Here is a 19261-nt window from a genome sequence, read left to right as displayed (position 1 = left end):
TGGATTAAAATCAAACTTTCGCCGAGAATGAACCAAACTTGAAGATTGAAAATTAATTTGCATGATGAAGTTTAGTTATACTTATTCATGCTTGGCAAATGTGGTGAAGATGAAATTGTCCTCCACCCAAATTCATAAATTGGAAATTTGGACCTACAGACTACCTAAAAATGCAAAACGTTGAAGGTGAAAACTTTAAAGCTATTTTCATCTTCTTTTTCCTACGTTCAGGGCTTAACAGAGGAACTTTATAAGTTTCCAAAACTTGAAGATACAAGTCAAGAAATTGAATTTCAATTATTTGTGGAAATATATCAATTGGTAGAACCGTGGATAAACGAAAAAGATGCTACCGCCATGACTAGGAGCCTTGGCAGATAGCTTAAAATTGAAAGCATCAGGACACAAAAAGCTAATATGGTTCAGCATAACCTTTACTGCAAATGAGAAGGACTAATTAATTAGTTACACCTGTGATACCATACCACTATATATGCCACTATTCCGAGCTAGTAACTAGCATACGGAACCCGGAACGGTAAATATATAACAGTGCGATTTATTTAGAATACCGTCACAATTACATCAACATATAGATAAGTTCTCTAGTTGCAAAACCATGCCTTACTTGTGGTCCAAGATTTTGACTGGCGAGGAACAGGGAATATTGTGTTGGATTTTTTTCAGAATGTGTGCAGGAATCATGAGTTTCCTCCACATGATAATGACAATATTTAATCTCAACTAAGTCAATACTTAGTTCTAAAATTAATAAAATCTGAGAGATTAAGCAGCTTAAACCAACCAAATTTACATAAACAGAAGTTAAAACTGAAAACCCAAACATCACTAAACCAATAACTATTGTACAGAGAGATGGGCACTTGCAGACCCCATTAGCTTCCTTGTTTAAGCAACTGGAAAAAACAACCCATGCATATTAAGTACACCCCAAACATTGTTAACCACACCCCCAAAATTTTCTGCTCTGATAGAGAGAGAGAGAGAGACACCATTGAACCATTCATTGTTTTTGGCAGTTCATTCACTTGTCGAGTATCTTGAAGTCCAGTACTTTTCAATCTCCTCTGCTGATCTTCCAGGGATTCTCCCAGCAATCAGAGACCACCTAAGAAAAGAAAAGATAAGGAAAATCAAGACAATTTTTTTTTTATATATATATACAAGCGAAATACTGCACTAAATTCATCTAATTACGGAGAGGAGGATTCGATCTTATTGTGAGCCGAGGAGGAGCAAACTGCTCTAGCCAAGCCAAGTTGGTTAAGGGAAATTATGAAAAAACTATACATAAAAAAATCGAGGAAGAAAATAATGGCTCACCTCTCACCAACCAGATTAAACATCCTAGTGATTAGAGTTTCCTCATCTTCTGAAAATTCAAGCTTAGAGTCTTGACTACTTTCCTCTGCAAAAATTTGTGATATATAATTAAGGTGCCTATTTGTGAGTAATTTGTCGAGAAAAGCTAAACATACTATTTATAACATATAAATTCAAAGAGAATATAAGATGTAAAACCAAAAACACAGATTTCAAAGGGTCACCCATAAAAGTAAGAACAAGTAGAAAAATGGACAACTAGTTGAAATATATAATTTGGAATTGGAAAGTGAAGAAATGGAATATGATTGGAAAAATAACATGAAATTCTGAAAAGGGTACCTCTAGAATCCACAGAGTTGTCGTCAGAAGTGGAGTGGGAGTGATCCAAGTCAGCCATCGGAGTTGAAAATATGAAAAAAAATTGGAGCCGCCAAAACTTCAACAACTAGGGTTTATATATATGGGCGAATATATAGAAATAAAGCAAGTAGTGCAGGAAACTGTGTTTGAAATTGAAGGCAGTTGTCGAAGTCGTATAAATAGGAGGAAGAATCCTCGAAAGACAATGTTGTGCATGATGATGGATAGGATAGGGGAAGAATGGGCGGTGAGGTGAGAGAGGAAGACAAAGGGAAGAATGGTAGTTGGAGAGAGTGGTGTTGTTTTTTTAGTCCAACCTTTGATAGGTAGTTGAATACTTACCTGTTTGTTGGCATAGAATATTTTATGATTGAGATAGCTTGGAGTATTTGTACTCATACCTCTGAATCAGTACAAAACAATGGAGTGTGGGGACTCCAACCGTCCAATCCCAACTTTATCTAAAATGATTGAAATTTTTATGATCAAATCGCTCTAGGTCACTTGATTTTAAGCATAGGTCTTTATATGTTGACTCTTCAAGTTTGGGAAATTTAAAGGTGGAACTGCACAACGTACACATATGTACCATTACAATGATCATATAGATGTTTGAGGTGATCCACATGTGGTATAAAGAGTGTTCTTATAATCATGTGGTGTATCTAGTTATGTTTCGTCGAGGGCTGTGCATGGCACTCACATGTACCTCCATCACACGAGTATGATATTTAATCAGAATGTCATTTTATGGTTAGAGAAGGTCATTTCATTGATATTTTTAGCCATGTATGTGAGCCTTACGTGCAATTTTGTATATAGTTTAAATAAAAAATTCATTTTCTTACTAAAATTGGTAACGGACTCCATTAATGCACAAACTAAATAAATATTGTTAACCATTTTTTTCATATGGATTTGATGACATAAAATTGTGAATTTGCACCAGTGATAGATTCATAACAAAAGTGTTTCAAGAGGGGTAAGGTGTATGTTTCTTTTTCTGTTTTCTTGTATTTTGTTTTTCTTGCTTTATGAGGGGTTAAGTTTTTGTACCGACGAGGAAAAAAAATTTGCAAAGAGAACAATATTGCCCATCAAACTTAATCCCTCAAAAAATTCACTTGGTTTTTGGTTCTTTAATCTGCAAGGTATGGTAATACTTTGGTATGAGAAACAATATTCTAGTGATTCCTTTGGAGCTAAGTGTTCGGTGAGAATTGTTATCTAGTGGATAAGCTTGGTTGTGTTTAGCAGTAATTAAGAAAATGCCAAATTAGGAAACAAAAAAATCAATATAGTACGACATTATGTTCGATGATATGGCCAATTAAAAATTGTGATGTCTGAAGACTCTGAACCATCCCTCTCAGCATCTAATCTTCTTTTGTCGCCAGCCAAATACTTTTGTACTGATGTCTACTGGAGAACTTGTACAAAACCCACGCGCCATTTGGAAAAGTTGTAAACACACTACAATTTGATCTTTCTATTAGAAAATTAAATATAAAGCTAATCTATTGCAATTACCACGATTAGTCGACCCAACAATGTATTTATGATTATCAACCTAATGCACTCAAAGGTTACTTCAAAGTTTTTTTTTTCCAATAGGACATATATATAGCAAACCACACCATATTTGTCTTTTTGTCAAACAACTTATACATAATTACTTGACTTCTCGCCCTCTCATAAGAACTTTTATCAAACAGCTCAAATCACTAAACTCGAACAAAGTCTATATATAAGCCATTATAAATAACAGCATAATTAGTATTCAATGTTATGTAAATCCGACACTGCATGCATGTGTAATCAACTAACGCTATAAACATTTCTCAATTAATAAAGCAGTAAGATGTTGGATAATAGTGTATTGATAAGAATCATGTGCTAGCATTGCTTCATACTGCATTGTAATGCATGTGGTTAAGGTGGTGGTGTGCGACAGATTTCGAACAAGAAAGTAAAAGACATGTCTCGTTTGGCAGCTTGGACTGTACTGACTATTTCTGTCGGATATGATAAATAATCACCAGATAGTACTGACTATATTAGTCGGGCGTTTGGTGTAGTATCAGACTAATTATTGTATTATTTATACTGTGTTTGGTATTATACCAGATATGAGGAATCAAACTTAAAAAAAAATTAAACTTAAAAAAAAAATTAAAAAAAAAAACTGAAATCATCTCTTTTGTTCCCAAATCTCTCCGCCGCACCCCCTAAACTCCCTCCCTCTCTATCCCTTCTTCTTCCTCGTCTGCTCCCTTGAACTAAACCCCACCACAAAGGCAGCAACAAGAAATTCAGCAAAACCCACCTTTCAAATTCTCATCGTTTTTTTTCCAATCCTTCTTTTTTTTTTAGCTACAAATCAGCCCAGCAAAAGTAGAATGGTTATGAAGGATATGACCCAGAGGAGGCAGATGAGTTCTTTAGCAATTGAAAATTTATAAAATCAATTGCAAAAATTTGAGAGAAAAAACAACAATCAAACTCAATCTGATTGAAAAAAAAAGTTGGAAGAGAAATAGGGGGCAGAACAGAGAGAAAAGAAGAAAAATTGCAAGAAAAATAGGAGGAGGGCAGAACAGGGAAGAGGAAGAAGAATCTCAGATTCAGAAGTGAAGGAAGAACATTGGATTCAGAGGAGAGAGCAAGCGATGTGAGAGGAGTAGAGCGAGCGGCGAGAGGAACTCTCTGTAATTTGAAGCACTTTGCTTCTCCCATTTGAGTTTCGTTAGTCCATCGCGATTGTCCTCTTACGCCGTTCGCGGTGATTAGAGAAGGAGGAGGAGGAGAAGTTGCAGGAGAGCGAAACAGAGGAGGAGGAGTTGCAGGAGGGCAGAACAGAGGAGGAGAAGAACCTGGGATTCAAATTAGAGGGCAAGCGATGCGGGATGGAGAGAGCGAGAGAGGCGTGTTTCTACCCAACTAAATAATACCAAGGTTTTGGGTGGTATAACTAAGCGGGTATCAGCTGTATAAAGGAGGTGGGGTCGGATTATTTAATCCAGTGGTTATTTAATTCAAACGGACACCAAACACCGTACTTCGTATTATTAGTACTGTCCAGTGCCTTATTCGGTGTGCCAAACAGGGCATTATTGGACGGCCACAGTTGATCCGGTTTTCATCTTTTTATACAAGAATCTGAAGTCGACAGGCAATTACTTTTAATTGGATTTCATGAGAGGAAATTAAGGAGGGGGATTGTCGTTTTGCAGGAATTTAAAAGTAGTAGTATTATTTGACTAATTGAGAGGCATAGTCATACTAGCCAAGTAATTCAATTTATTTATTTGTAGTGGGATGAAATAAAAAACTCGAGGATGGTTAAAGAAGACAAAAATATTTATGTGAGTCTTTTCAACTTTCAGAAAGTGAAATGTCGTGATGAAGTCATTGGTTCCCTTTTAAAAATAAATTAATAAAGGAATGTTAAAGATATTTAACATATAACAAGTGGTTACTATTTCCATGTAGATGATTCTTTTAGTAGATTAGTTAAGGGGATGAAAATATAATTAAGTTGATTAACATATAACATGTGGTTCCTTTTTTTTAATATAGATTGTAGTCATTGCATTTTTAGTAGATTAGGAAAACAACAATTACAAGTTTTATTGTGACATTCCATCCCGATATTTATTGTATTTTATTTTCGATAGCAATAGAATTCCTAAAATGTCCTTGAGATGCAACATGCACCTTCCAATTGGATCTCAATTTTCCTCTGACTTTTCCACTCTTGTTTTTCGCCCCTCCAAGATTTTTAGTAGCTGAACTCTAGTGATGACGAGGACCCCTGGCATAAGTTGATATCTAGGAGACTACTCCTAATTGTATAATTATTACTCTACTCTTACTGCATTTTACTTATGCTCTACACTCACTTGTGTGATATGAGTTCAATTCCGCTCACATGCGCACTCTTGTATTAGTCACTTTAGGTTTTAATTTATTCGCATTTTCCATATCATTACATTTTATGGTTTCGTCACATTCCAGGTGTCGGCTAGCATATCTTGATTAGGGTGTCAGGTGAATATTTCAGGTTCAGATGTATCATTTATACAAAAAATACATAAAAGTTAAATAGGTGAAATATCCTTTGCGAGCTGCTTGTCATGTCAAATTGATTATTAAGGAGCGAAAACATTTTTATACTATTTTCCCTTTGATTAGTCTACCACGTTGTTTTTTGAAACTACTTGACTTATTATCCGCTTGACATTGAGGTTGGATACAAATCATAGTGAAGTAAAACTTTTATTTAGACGCCTAACAAAGATAAAATTTAGTTATCAAATTAAGCGCTATTTTACATTGTATGTATTCACCTCTTTGTTTTAAACTGTGAACTAAAACACATAGCTGAATAATTTCAATGTACTTGCAATTTATATTAAATTTAAATTGATATTCCCATGCCGGTATGAGCGAGTCATATTAGCTAGCGCAAATGTGCTCACTCTTTACACCCGAGTTTAAATCTCTTTCCCTACCTTTCAGATAAATATTAAAGTTGAACATCGTCATAAAGGTTGCTCTTCCCTTATTGAACCCGAACCCACCAACACGTTTCAACACAAGTTCAAGACAACTGGAGGTTTTAAGCCTAACAAACTCAAAAAGAGCAGACACAAGCCCATTGGACAAGGGATAAAACTGGAGTAGGTCATATGAGCCCATCAGAAGTTGAAGAAAGGCGCCCACTGCCCAGAAAGTAAGAGTTTGCTACTCGTCCCTTGACATAACACAGAAGTTAGCGGAACTAGAACGAAAACGAAGTATCGTATCAAACCTTTATAAGGTATATATTGTCGATTATCAAGAGCTAGGCCAAACGCTTACTTTTAACAATATTGATAATGTTCTTAATTTAGTAATTATTATCTATACAATTCGTCAGGTGTAAGATTTTATCATAAAAGATCTTGGTATAAGTTGAAATGGGGTTAAGATATTTAAACTATTATTTCTCCATTTCTATGAGCATAGTCTTTCATTAATCAACACCAAACAATTACAGAGTGTCATTGGTTACATAATTCCAGTGACCAATAAATTGATCTGGAATGAATTTGCACAAAATAGACAAATAACATTAAACCCCTAGTAGATACCCACAATGTCAACCACACAGTAGCCAAGTGCACAAATCTACCAGAACAGAGACATATGTGAGATTCAGCACGCCTCTTCATGTGGGGTAAACTGTCATTTTCCCCCTTAAACTATCACCCTATTGTCAATTTACCCCCTAAACTATTTTTTCAGCCAATTAACCCCCTGAACTATATATAATGTGCCAATTTACATCTTACCGTCAAACTTTTAAACTTCCTTCCAAATTTTGTTAAAAAAATTAATTCTTTGATTAAAAAAAATAAGATCACTTTTAACTATTAAAGTAAAAAAAATACTAAAACTTGAAAAGAAAATAAAAGGAGACCCTGTTCTCCAGCCCACATTCCTTTAACCCAGCAATTCCATATCCTTCCCTGCGCGAACTCCACCCCCACCCAACCTGCCACCTTCATCATGATTCTCTCTCTCTTTCTCTCCCTCTCTAAAAAAATTATGGGGTTAGCGGTAGATTTGAAGTCCATATTCGGGCAGCCTAAGATGGATGAGCGGCTAACGATTCGACTCCACCGCGCCGGTTCCGATTCAACTCCACCGAGCCGGTTCCGATTCTGCCATGCCACCACTGCTGATCCTTTGCACCTTAGAATCCACATCACTGATTCCACTCCAATCCCTGGGAGTATGGGAGGCCGTTCTCTCTCTCTCTCTCTCTCTCTCTATGAACCAATCCTCCGTTTGCTATTTGCAAGGGTTTTTTTTTGTTTTTTTATGATTTTTTATTAATTACTATTTTGCGTTGGAAATGACAAAATCACCCTTATTTTTAATATCTAAATGGATGAAATTTAACAAATTTAACAGTAAGGAGTACATTGGCCAATTTTTATATTTCAAGAGATAAATTGGCTGAAAAAATAATTTAGGGGGTAAATTGATAATAGGGTGATAGTTTAAGGGGGAAAATGACAGTTTACCCCTTCATGTGTGACCTAATTAGTGGGTCACATGTGAAAGATCCACATATTGGCAACCATATGAAGCCAAGGGGACTCACTTTACATGCAGGGCTAAAGGACTCACCCATCAAGTGGCAGTACAGACCCGATTTATGACTCTGATACTATGTCGATTATCAGAGAGATGGGCCTAGGGCCCACTTCTTGCAACACCGATGTTGTCCCTACCACATGCACAATCTATCAGGATTGCAATACCATTACAAAACAACTCATTCTTAGTCTTGTTGCACAGTAGTCAGGCTTTTCCTCTAGTTGCGTTGCTGTGAGTCCTCAGCATTTGCATCAGCAAAGGGATCTGCACATACGCACAATCCACAAAGACACAACAAAACATCAATAGGTCACCCCTTTCAAATTCACATCTTTTGCTTGGGTAAAACAAAATTACACATCTTTAATTGATCCAATTGACATAAAAAATTATCCAAATTCATCATTTCCTTAACATATTCTTAAGGGAACCGTTGTTGGGTTTTCATTGCTAACATATTCTTAAGAGAGGTTTGGACGTAGTCTAATGTGGGGAGGAGTGAGGATGTGGAAGAGGACCTCCTCCGGGAGATCGTTGAGGTTCGATTGGGAATTTTGGTGCTAGCTAGGGGTTTCATTGCTTCCCTCTCGCAGGCCCTTGAATTTTTTCATATCGTTTGATTTTGATTAACAAAACTGCAAGGCTTCGTTTGGATTCAAATTTTAACTTGAAGGGAAGTCTTCGCGCATTCCCTCTTTTTGCAAACCGCGCTTTAGTGGAAAGCAGGGATTTCTGTACCATCTTGCGGATTCGTTTCTCTCTTTCTTAACAACTAATAATTTAGCTCATTCATACTATTGTTTGTACAAAAAATAAAAAATTTATATATTAAAAATAAGTAAATAAAAGGCATTTATCCAATAAATAAATTAAAGTCACCAAACACTAAGAGAAACGACATCGTATCGCCGAAAAGGAATTTCAAGGTTTTATTCCTTACGACTCACTGGAGCTGCAAACGAACTGGAATCGTGGAATCTCAGCTTCGTTAATAAATATTAGTGTTGGTTGAATAGGGTCCTACTTTGGCTTTGCGCTGGTGTGCTTCTTAATACTGTATCTCTAATCTTATCTTTCAACCATTCCATCTAGTTTTTTTTTTGTTTTTCGTTTTTTGTTTTTTTGTTTTTTTTGTTTTTGTGTTTGGCTGTTGAGAATCGCCGTTTCTACGAAACCTGGAGGATTTTCTGATTGTTTTTTCTCAGCAACCAGACATAGATTGAGCATTCTTCCACTTCCAGATTCGATCAATTTATGATTATTCTGTTTATTGGAAATCGAATTTTTTGCATATTCCAGTATATACGAATTACTATCAAATTTGAGGGATATGGTTTTCCTTTTTACACTTGTATTTGAAGGTTTTGGTCATTTTTTGCAAGTTGGGTTGTCTATGGAATTGGGTGACGGTGGATTTCGTTTTATGATGATGAGACGAAAATTATAGTGCATTTTGTCTATTGAACTTTTCTTGATACAAATTTATATATACTAAAACCCAAACTCGGGTGGTATTGTTCTAGGGCAGTGTGCGGACCAAAATGCCCTTAAAAATTTTCCTTCATTTCGTTTTTGTTTTTAGGAAAACTAATGAAAAGGGCTTGAAAACTTTTGAACGATAAGAACAAAATAAAGGGTAAAGTGAATAGTACCAGGTTTGACTTTTTAATGTAAAAATATGGTTTTTTGTTTAAATAAACAGTAACGCGGGCTTTTCTTTAAAACTCTCTTTGTTTTTTTCCTGCTTTCCACGGTCAAAGGACGGTTGTGCCCTTTGCTTCCACGCTACTGTCATCGTCGCTCTCTCTTCGTTTTTCAGTTCCTTTTCACTGCTTTTAGTCGAATTTTTTCCCCATTGCATTTGGTTCCCTTCTTTTCCAGCCGTTCGCTCTCTCTCTTCCTCTCTTCTCTCTGCGCCTCGCTTAGTCTCAGAGTGGATAGTTTTGCGGTGAGTTCTTCTAATCTCGCATCTGTGACTGTTTTCTTCTGACTGTATAGATTGTGTTTCCTTGATTTTTAAATGGTAGAAGCTTTTTGGGTTCAATTTAAATGGGTTGTTATCAACCATTGAATTGCTTTTTCGCTTTCTTCTCTGGGATACCTCGACTTCATTGGTTTTTAGCCCTCTATTTTTCTTCGTCTTATATTTTGTTCTCTGTCGCTCTGCCGATTCATCGGTTTCTTGCTTTGTTCTTCTTTGTCAGAGTTCTTAATTTCTACCCGTTTTTAATTCGATTCGAATTATTTGTGGGCTGATCTGATTGACCATTTTGAGGTAAGTTTTGTGTGTTTGTTATCGCGTGTGGTTTCGGTTTCGTGTGTTTCCTAGTTTTTTTTGCATGTCTGATGTCGTTTGGTTCTCGATTTCAGAGATTTTTCCCCATTTTTTATTCGATTGGAAATTGGTTTGGACTGATCTAATCCGGCGTTTCGAGGTAAGTATTGCATGTTTATCAGTCTATATGGTTTCGATTTTCTGTGTTTGGTTTGATAGTTTCTCTAAATGTCTGATGCAAATTGGTTTTCAGTTTCTGGAAACGGTGCCTTTGAAAATTTGGGAGTTTCGATTTCGATTTCCCAAGTTCTCTGTGTTGAAGGTATTTGAATGTGTTTTAATTTAGTTTCCTTTGTTTTGCTTGCACCTGGGTTTTATTTTTAATTTTGTTTTGCTTATTTGGAAAGATTTTCTGTCATGTTTTTTCTATGTGTTTCGGTTGTGGGTGTGTTCATAGTATTTTTCTTTGTAGAATTTCAGGATTAAACACCGGTGGATTTAATCTTTTTGCTTAAAATTGCTGCTGTTGTGATACAATAAAATTTATATTCACAATTTCCAATTTGACAAAATACTTTATTGCCCTGTGTTATTTTTTGTGATAAACATATGAAGACACAAAAACAACCACACATGCCTTACCCATTTAGATAAGCATTTGTATCCATGTTTACACATCTATCTTAAATGCTGTCTTGTAAAATCCAGTGGTTAATTCCAAGTTTACCATCTAATGTGCCATTAGATACTTTTTTTTTTTGTGAAATTGGATACTTTGTTTACAACTTAATAATTTGATTGCCCCTTTGGTTGCATAAACTCAGTAAAATTTTGAGGTTTTAGACACTTAACTGCTGAATCTCTACGGTTTCTTTTGTTTTGTTCAATTGTTGTCACTATTCTAATTGGGTAATTTAAGGTTTTTTACTGTGTTTATTTATTTACTGATTAGTTAGTGGGTCTAAACTCTTAATTGAATTGAGGAAAACAGAGAACTAGCAAAGCTTTGTAGAGAACATGCACCAGTTTCCTGTCATCCTATATTTATTCCTTCATTTGGGTAACACTATGAAATAAAATTTCAAAAATATGTTAATTTCACGCTTTTGATTCGAGTTTAACAATAACATTTACATTCACAGTGTATCTTTTGCTCAGTGGATAAACAGCTATAAATGAGCTTGACTATGTCAAATTGAATGTTTTAGTTCCCACCACCTATTTGATCAAAGATAGTGTCAAAACTCCTGCAATATGTGTTCAAGCTCTCCCCCTTCTCTTTCTAATTTATATTGTTTCCATACGCTGAAACCATAACACTAAATTCCCAATTTATTGCCCACAATGATGTGTCTTATATCTCATCGAGAAGCTCTCAAGTCCACTGCACTGTCCAACTTTTTTGCCCACTTCAGGTACTGCTTTTAGCATCAAAATCCTATGTATGTCTAACCTTTATTCGCATTTTCAGTTGTTTTAGTGAAATGATGTGCATGAATTAATACAACATAAACTTACATAGTTTGTGAATTCAACCATTGAGGCTTCTAACTGGGTTTTGATTGTTTCACTGAACTTTTATACGTTTCAAATGTTTAAACATTGACGCTTCTAGCTAAATTTTCATTGTTTGGCTAAACTTTTATGCTTCATGGTGCCTGTGAAATATAAGTTCACCATTGGTACATAATTAAGATTTGATTTGATATCATTCAGGTTTGATTCGTTCAACGCTCTTGATTGTTTTTTTCAAGCCAACTACTACATTTTCCAACAAATTTACAAAGAACAACCAAGCTGGATTACAGCCAGATTCCGTCAAATTATATCACTATTGGTATTGCAGCTGCCCACCTTACAGAAATTACAAGGTTTGCTCCACTCTATTCTTCTTTGATACATTTCATTCAAATTCGTATATTTCGGTAAGAAACAAACTTTTATCTATTCCTTGAGTTAGGCAGAGTTGTAAATATAACTTTCTACATGTTGTATGCTGTTTAAAAACCCGCAGCATCGCGCGGGCACCTTTACTAGTGATATTCTAAACTACAATGATTTATGTGGAAAAGGGATTCAAACTCGGGCGGCTAATGTGGTTGCTTTCTGTTCTTTTGGGCAATATGGGTTGTCTATGGATTTTGTTCACCGGAGGATTTCATTTTTATGATAATGAGTGGAAAATTCAAGTAGATAGTGATTCGAACTCGAGCGCATGCAGGGGATGGAACCGTTGGAAGGCGTTTTTTTTTTTGAAGCAGTGGTTTTGGGTTGATTAAAGAGTTCTTCTTTGGTTGTTAATGTAGCTGTTTTCTGTTCTTATGTAAAAATATTGGTTTTGCTCTAAAAGAATCTCTGAATATGTTGTACTTGTTGTTATGTTTGCTGGATTGACTCATGGGCTTTTTGTCTACCCTTTTGTGGAGCAGATGTGATTTATTTGTGTAAAATTTTTGGCACCAAAAAGAAATTATGGCACTGAGGAAGAAATTGTGCGAGAGATCCAATTTCAATGGCAAAATTATGGACAGCTTTGCAAGGTATTACAGGTCAAAGATGGACTTAAGGAAGCTAAAGCCTATGATTCAAAAGAGAATCCAAAATCGAGCTAAAGATTACCCAGTGCCAGCCATGGTACCAGTTGCCCAGGAGGTCCTTGATTCCCGGAGGCTTGTTTTGCAAGGTGTCTCTACTCTCCTCAAAATGGTACCAGTTTTGGCCTGCAAGTAAATCCCTCATCTGCCAAGTATTTTTTTACTTGTAAAATAAATTCTTTTTAAGCTTTGAACTACTAGGCACTCTATTGTTCCATCGCATAGTTACTGACATGTCCTGGAATAATACCGACTTTGAAGCTCTAGAGTTTATGTTCTGTATTTCTTGTTTAGGAATAATTAGACCACTTTATCTGCATGTTCCTGGCTCCTGAGCTCCCTAAATGTTATTTTTAGTAGCAGTACAAGCTATGTTTTCCAAACTAGATTTATCTAATTGACCTTCCGTTCTCCATACAGCTCTTTTTGAACAATTTCTGTGACTCAACGAAAGACCTACTTTTTGCAGGTTCTGTCCAGAAGTATATATAGGTGAGAAAGGCCACTTAATTCAGACTTGTTGTGGCTTCAAACGTCGTGGCAAAAATCGAGTTCATGAATGGATAGTTGGTGGTTTGAAAGATGTGCTTGTTCCAGTAGAGACATTTCACCTCAAGCACATGTTCCAGGATGTTATAAAACACCATCAGAGGTTTGACTTTGAACGTGTTCCTGCAGTTGTCGAGCTATGCTGGCAAGCAGGGGCTAATGATGGAAATCATTTAAATTGGAACTCTGAAAGTGATTGTGTTGGCGTTGATGGAGCTGAGTCTTTGTCATCTGATGAACTGATTCTGGTTGCCAGTGGAACTTTGAGGGCATGGGATATACTTAGAAATGGCGTGGAGAAGTTGCTGATGGTTTATCCAGCAAAAGTCTGTAAACATTGTTCAGAAATTCATGTTGGGCCATCTGGGCATAAGGCTAGGCTTTGCGGAATTTTTAAGTATGAGAGTTGGCAGGGAACCCATTTTTGGAGGAAGGCGAATGTAGATGATCTTGTACCTCCAAAGACTGTATGGCGGCGGCGTCCTCAGGATCCTCAAGTACTTTTGAATGAAGGGAGGGGATTTTATGGGCATGCTCCGGCAGTAGTAGAACTATGTACACAGGCAGGTGCCATTGCACCTCCAAAGTATCACTGCATGATGAAACTGCAGGGTGTAAGTACCACACTTGGAGATCAAAGGTTGCTCCACCCGAATGATCAAATGAAAATGCCGGTTGATTCGAAGGTAGAATATTGAACCTAGCAGAAGCTCCCCAGGACCGTTGGATCACAGATGGGTGTAGAATTGCTTATAGCTGTAATGCTTGATGATCTGAAATGGGAAAACGAAACACCTCAAAAGCTCCCTTTAGATGGTCTGTTCTTCAATCTTGAGAATGATTGTAACATCAGATGACTGACAACGGAGTTCAAGATGGGTCGCAAAATCAACTGAACGCGTATTGCCCCTTTCAGTTGGAGCATGAAAGAGCTGATCGAATTTGTAGCTTTGCTTTAGCAATGCACGCAGAAACAGGAACGTGGAAATTTAATTAAGCTTTTCTTGTATTTAATGATGTTTTTAGATGGGTAATTCAACTTAATAAATCATTGGAACGCTTATTACTTATGCTTCTCTGTAGATCTTCGGTACTATGACTAGTTTACGATTGATTTTCAGCTATAGGATTACTGTTCTTGTGCATATCAATGTTTACTGCGATAGACTGTCCCCAGATGCCTCAGAAGCAATTGCCTCTACTCATCGACTGTGCTCGAGTCTTCAGTTTCACCAGAATGCTCATCGCATCGAGCAAACTCGAGGCAGTTTGTACCACAAGACTCAATCTCCTCGACGGAGGGTCGCTCTTTATTTCATTCATGGTCTTGAGGAACAAAAGGATCTCGGAAAATTGACAAATGCCGTACTCGCTCAAGTTGCGAAATTCGTTTTCCAACTCGATTCCACAGAAAAAAAAGTGACATTCTTTTGATGGGTGTGCCATCACCCGCACACAGTTTCTGTTCTATTCTATTCAATATGATACTCCTTTTCGATGATTCGAATCAAACTTTTGACCTAACTTAATCCGAATTTATTCTTATGTTCAAATAACTTTTAAAATATGCAGTCTTGGTTATATCAAATGATCATATCAGCGTGTCCGCACTCTTGGGTTATGTCAATTGACCATAGCAGTGTGTCCGCCCTCTTGCACTCATATTCAAATCTATCTCCAGGTACATGGATTAGAATATTACCTTATACATTATAGAAAAATTTATTTCAAAAAATACCAAGCAGTTGAAACAGAACGTACATGTAGTGTATACTGTTTGAAATGGTACCAGGCATATCGATTAGGTTGAAAAAAGATTTAAACTTTGAGCAAGAGTTTGAAGAAATTTGTTTCTTTCAAGAGAGAGAAGGAAGAGCAAGAGTCTATGTATTTCATATATCTCAAAATGACAGATTACTAAAGACTATATCTTTTTACCAGCCGGTCTAAAACAGATCCTACATCTAGGGACCTAGAACTCCTCTCCAACCATAAATGGTTATTGGAGGATATCATCCATCCACTTGGAAGAAGATGGGAAGACTCAGATCAATTAACAAAACAAAAGAAAAACACCAGCTGTAACTTTCTAAAACTGGAAAAAAGAACTAGCCGTTGAAATTCAATGGCTCCTCCTGATTTAGTAAAGCCTTCATTTCTTCACATTTCTCAGCTCCTTTTTGATTTCATCTGCAGGTTTAGCTTCTGCAGGGTAACTTCTAAAGCAAGAATGCAGCTTAATTCTCAACAGCCTCTCCTAAGCTGCTTACTGGCTTTACTCCTAACTTCATCCTCAAGTAATTGAATCGATCTTTAGGCAAAGCTTTTGTAAATATATCTGCCAACTGCTCTTCACTTCTGCAGTACTTCACATCAATGGATCCTTGCTGCAATGCTTCTCGAATGAAATGATATTTCCTGTTTATGTGTCTGGTTCTCTGATGAAAAACAGGATTTTTGACCATTGATATTGCAGACATGTTATCACAAAACAATGGTGTTGCATCAGCTTGCAATTCACCAAAATCATCCAAAACAAATCTTAGCCAGATGGCTTGAGCTGTTGCTCCTGCTGCTGAGACATACTCAGCTTCTGCAGTTGACAATGCAACTGTGTTTTGCTTGACTGAGGCCCATGAAAATGTACCACTACCAAAACTGAATGCATACCCGGATGTGCTCCTACTGTCATCTTCACTGCCAGCCCAATCTGAGTCACAAAATCCAATCAAAACAGCACCCTGGTCCCTTGTGAACTCAATGCCATAACTTAGAGTTCCTTGAATGTATCTGAGAACCCTTTTAGCTATTCCCATATGTTTCTTTGTAGGGCCATGCATGAACCTTGATAGCAAACTAGCTGCATACATTATATCAGGCCTAGTTGCAGTTAAATATAGCAAACTGCCAACTATTTTCCTGAATAAACCTTCATCAGTTAACTCACTTCCATCCACCTTCTTTAGTCTCTCACCAGTGGGAAGAGGGATTGACACTGACTTACAATCCTCGAGACCAAACTTTACAAGTAAGGACTTTGCATATTTGCTTTGATGAATAAAAACCCCCCTTTCAGTTTGTAGAACTCCCATTCCCAAGAAATGATGTAAGAGTCCTAAGTCAGTCATCTCATATTTCTGCATCATGTCTCTTTTAAACTCACTGAGCAGTGTATTGCTACCTCCAGTGTATACTATATCATCAACATATATAGAGACTATGATCATATTTCCTTCATCATCAGTTCTAGTGTATAAGGTAGCCTCACTTATGCTTCTTTTGAAATTGCAGTTTGTGAGATAAGTGTCAATCTCACTGTACCAGGCTCTAGGAGCCTGCTTCAAACCATAGAGAGCCTTCTTCAACTTATAGACCTTGTGACTTGCATTTTTTACTTCAAAACCCTCGGGTTGCTCAGTGTAAACCTCCTCCTCAAGCACTCCATTTAAGAAGGCTGACTTAACATCTAGTTGGAACAATTTCCAACCCTTTTGTGCTGCAAGTGCAATCAAAGTTCGAATTGTATCCAACCTTGCCACTGGGGCAAAGGTTTCATTGTAGTCAATACCAGGTTTCTGAGCAAACCCTTTTGCCACAAGTCTAGCCTTGTGTTTTTGAACTGATCCATCGAGATTCAGTTTGGTTTTGAACACCCATTTGACTCCTATGACAGGCTTGTCTGTAGGTCTTTCCACCAGCTCCCAAGTTCCATTTTTCTCAATAGTTTCAATCTCAGCATTCATTGCTTCCTTCCATGCATTGTCTTCAATAGCTTCATGATAGGTTTCAGGCTCAATGATGGTCATGTTACATCTTGCATAAATGTCCTCCAAGCTTCTCAGCTTTACTGGTGTATTGCTTGGTGTTGAGCCTTGACTTGTACTGACAATGTTGCTTCCAGAAACATGTTCATCATCTGAGATTAATTGAGTAGGATTTGAAGAGTCAATACTATGAGGTTCATGAAAATGTTCTTCAGTTTCTGTCATCTCAGTGTTTTCATTTCCAATAGTGAGAGGTATGTAGACAGATTCATCTTGCTTGCTTTGCCAGTTCCAGGTCTTATTCTCATCAAACACTACACTTCTTGAGAGAATAATCTTCTCTGTTTGAAGATTATAAATCCTGTAACCTTTCTCACAACTGCCATACCCCATAAAAATTCCTTTGCTTGCTTTGTCATCAAACTTCTGTCTAAGCTTGGATGGAATGTGACTATAACAGATACATCCGAACATTCTCATGTGTTTTACACCTGGCTTTCTTCCTGTAAAGGCTTCAAATGGAGTCTTGCCCTTTACAGAGATTGTAGGACATCTATTTTGCAGATATACTGAAGTTCCAACTGCTTCAGCCCAGAAAATCACAGGAATGTTCTTCTCAGCCATCATAGATTTTGCCATTTCACAAATGGTTCTATTTCTTCTCTCAGCAACTCCATTTTGCTGAGGAGAATATGCTACTGTCAATTGCCTCTCCATTCCAGTGCTGGAATAGAAGTCTGAGAATTCATGGGATGTATATTCACCTCCTCTGTCACTTCTCAGCTTCTTGAGCTTAAAACCACTTTGTAGTTCCACAAGGACTTTGAATTTTTTAAACACATTGAACACATCAGATTTGTTTCTAAGAAAGTACACCCAACACATTCTTGAGAAATCATCTATGAATGTTATGAAATATCTGTTGCCACCAATGGATTCATTCTGCATTGGTCCACAAACATCTGTGTGTACCAGTTCTAATGGATTACTAGCTCTCCAAGCTTTCTCTTTATCAAATGGTTCCCTATGCATCTTCCCAGACACACAACTCTCACAGATTTCTTTCATTTCAGATAGTTCAGGCAAACCAAGCACCAACCCTTCTTTCTGCATTCTTTTCAGACTTGCAAAGTTCAAGTGACCTAGCCTTTTATGCCAGATCCAAGACTCTTCTTCAATTGATGCTTTTCTGGCCACTGGATTTATAGATTCAAGAGACAATGGAAAGCATCTGTTCCCTGTCATTACTACCTTGGCTACCACATTCTCAAGGTTGCTGTCATCGAAGATCACAGCCATGTTGCCTCCAAACAGAACATAGTAGCCGTGTTCCATCATTTGACCAACACTCAGCAGGTTTTCATCTAATCCTGGAACCAACAGGACTTCATTGATGTATCTCTTCCCATGCTTTGTATTTACTACCAGTGTTCCCTTGCCTGTTGCTTGAACCAAATCTCCAGTCCCCATTTTAACTCTACAAGTAACTGATCTGTCAAGATTCAATAGAAGAGACTCTTGAGAAGTCATGTGATTGCTGCAAGCGCTATCCACAAACCACACAGATTTATCTTGTTCTATTGATGCTGAGTGACAAGCATAGAACATTGTACCAGTGGTTACATCTTCTTTCTTGGCACAGTTAGCCACTTGTCTGTTGTTATCACAGTCTTTTGCCATATGACCAAACCTATTGCACTTTCCACACTTAGCTTTTCCTTTATATCTACACACACCAAAATGGTATTTCTCGCAGACTTGACACTGTGGTTTCACACCACTTTGACTATTACTCCCTTGCTTGTTCTGTGGATTGAACTTATTGTTCCAACTTCCTCCAGAGTTGTTGTTCCAGTTTGATCCACTGGTATTGCTCCAGTTCCCATTCTGAGACCAGTTCTTCCCCTTTTTATATTGAGTCCATTTTGAGTTTGTCTTATACTGAGAGCCTTTGAAATTTCCATTACTGCTTCCGTTTCCTCCAACCTTGAGACTGCTGAATGCCATCTCTGTACCAGTGTATTTATCTCTTTCATCATGCAAGTCTTCTCTTTTATCATAGACTTTTACTGAGGCTAGGACTTCTTCAACTCTAATACTGTCCAGATCTCTGGTTTCCTCAATGATTGACACTATGGACTTATATCTCCTATTTAGACTCATCAACAGCTTTTGAACAATCCTTTTTTCGGTTACATCTTCTCCTAGAGATTTCAGGTTGT

At 37.1% G+C, this 19261-nt stretch overlaps 2 protein-coding genes across 8 annotated transcripts; one reads left to right on the top strand and one right to left on the bottom strand.

Moving 5' to 3' along the window:
- Positions 1-825: 825 nt before the first annotated feature.
- LOC126633735 (transcription factor CPC-like) lies at positions 826-1972 on the bottom strand. Its single transcript, XM_050304305.1, has 3 exons — positions 1687-1972; positions 1345-1429; positions 826-1129 (listed from the first exon to the last, which is right to left on the bottom strand). Exons 1-3 carry the CDS (start codon positions 1742-1744, stop codon positions 1042-1044), a joined length of 231 nt encoding a protein of 76 aa, XP_050160262.1. The 5' UTR covers positions 1745-1972; the 3' UTR covers positions 826-1041.
- A 7669-nt stretch (positions 1973-9641) lies between these two features.
- LOC126634157 (APO protein 4, mitochondrial) lies at positions 9642-14350 on the top strand. Of its 7 annotated transcripts, XM_050304645.1 has the most exons (7): positions 9644-9805; positions 10062-10132; positions 10228-10292; positions 10386-10454; positions 11849-12003; positions 12562-12858; positions 13196-14350. In XM_050304645.1, the coding sequence occupies exons 6-7, from the start codon at positions 12605-12607 to the stop codon at positions 13971-13973; spliced, it is 1032 nt and encodes a 343-aa protein (XP_050160602.1). In that variant the 5' UTR covers positions 9644-9805; positions 10062-10132; positions 10228-10292; positions 10386-10454; positions 11849-12003; positions 12562-12604; the 3' UTR covers positions 13974-14350. The 7 variants fall into 7 exon arrangements, 5 of the variants coding, with proteins under 5 accessions (XP_050160605.1, XP_050160602.1, XP_050160601.1 ...); XM_050304648.1 differs by lacking the exon at positions 10062-10132 and having other exon boundaries at positions 9642-9805; positions 11887-12003; XM_050304644.1 differs by lacking the exon at positions 10062-10132 and having other exon boundaries at positions 9645-9805.
- The last annotated feature ends 4911 nt before the right edge of the window (positions 14351-19261 follow it).

The sequence above is a fragment of the Malus sylvestris genome, chromosome 9 (assembly GCF_916048215.2).
Source record: "Malus sylvestris chromosome 9, drMalSylv7.2, whole genome shotgun sequence".
NCBI lineage: Eukaryota > Viridiplantae > Streptophyta > Magnoliopsida > Rosales > Rosaceae > Malus > Malus sylvestris.
The sequence above is the reverse complement of the archived record's forward strand: the minus strand, read 5'-3'. Positions and strand labels throughout refer to the sequence as shown.

What these genes read in the sequence shown, in the direction of transcription:
- LOC126633735 (XM_050304305.1), bottom strand. Translation starts at nt 1,744, where the DNA reads ATGGCTGACTTGGATCACTCCCACTCCACTTCTGACGACAACTCTGTG. An exon ending in CAACTCTGTGGATTCTAGAG is followed by an intron (nt 1,430 to 1,686) that starts GTACCCTTTTCA and finishes AAATTTTTGCAG; the next exon opens with AGGAAAGTAGTCAAGACTCT. An exon ending in TTTAATCTGGTTGGTGAGAG is followed by an intron (nt 1,130 to 1,344) that starts GTGAGCCATTAT and finishes TTCTTTTCTTAG; the next exon opens with GTGGTCTCTGATTGCTGGGA.
- LOC126634157 (XM_050304648.1), top strand. Translation starts at nt 12,605, where the DNA reads ATGGCACTGAGGAAGAAATTGTGCGAGAGATCCAATTTCAATGGCAAA. An exon ending in GTACCAGTTTTGGCCTGCAA is followed by an intron (nt 12,859 to 13,195) that starts GTAAATCCCTCA and finishes TACTTTTTGCAG; the next exon opens with GTTCTGTCCAGAAGTATATA.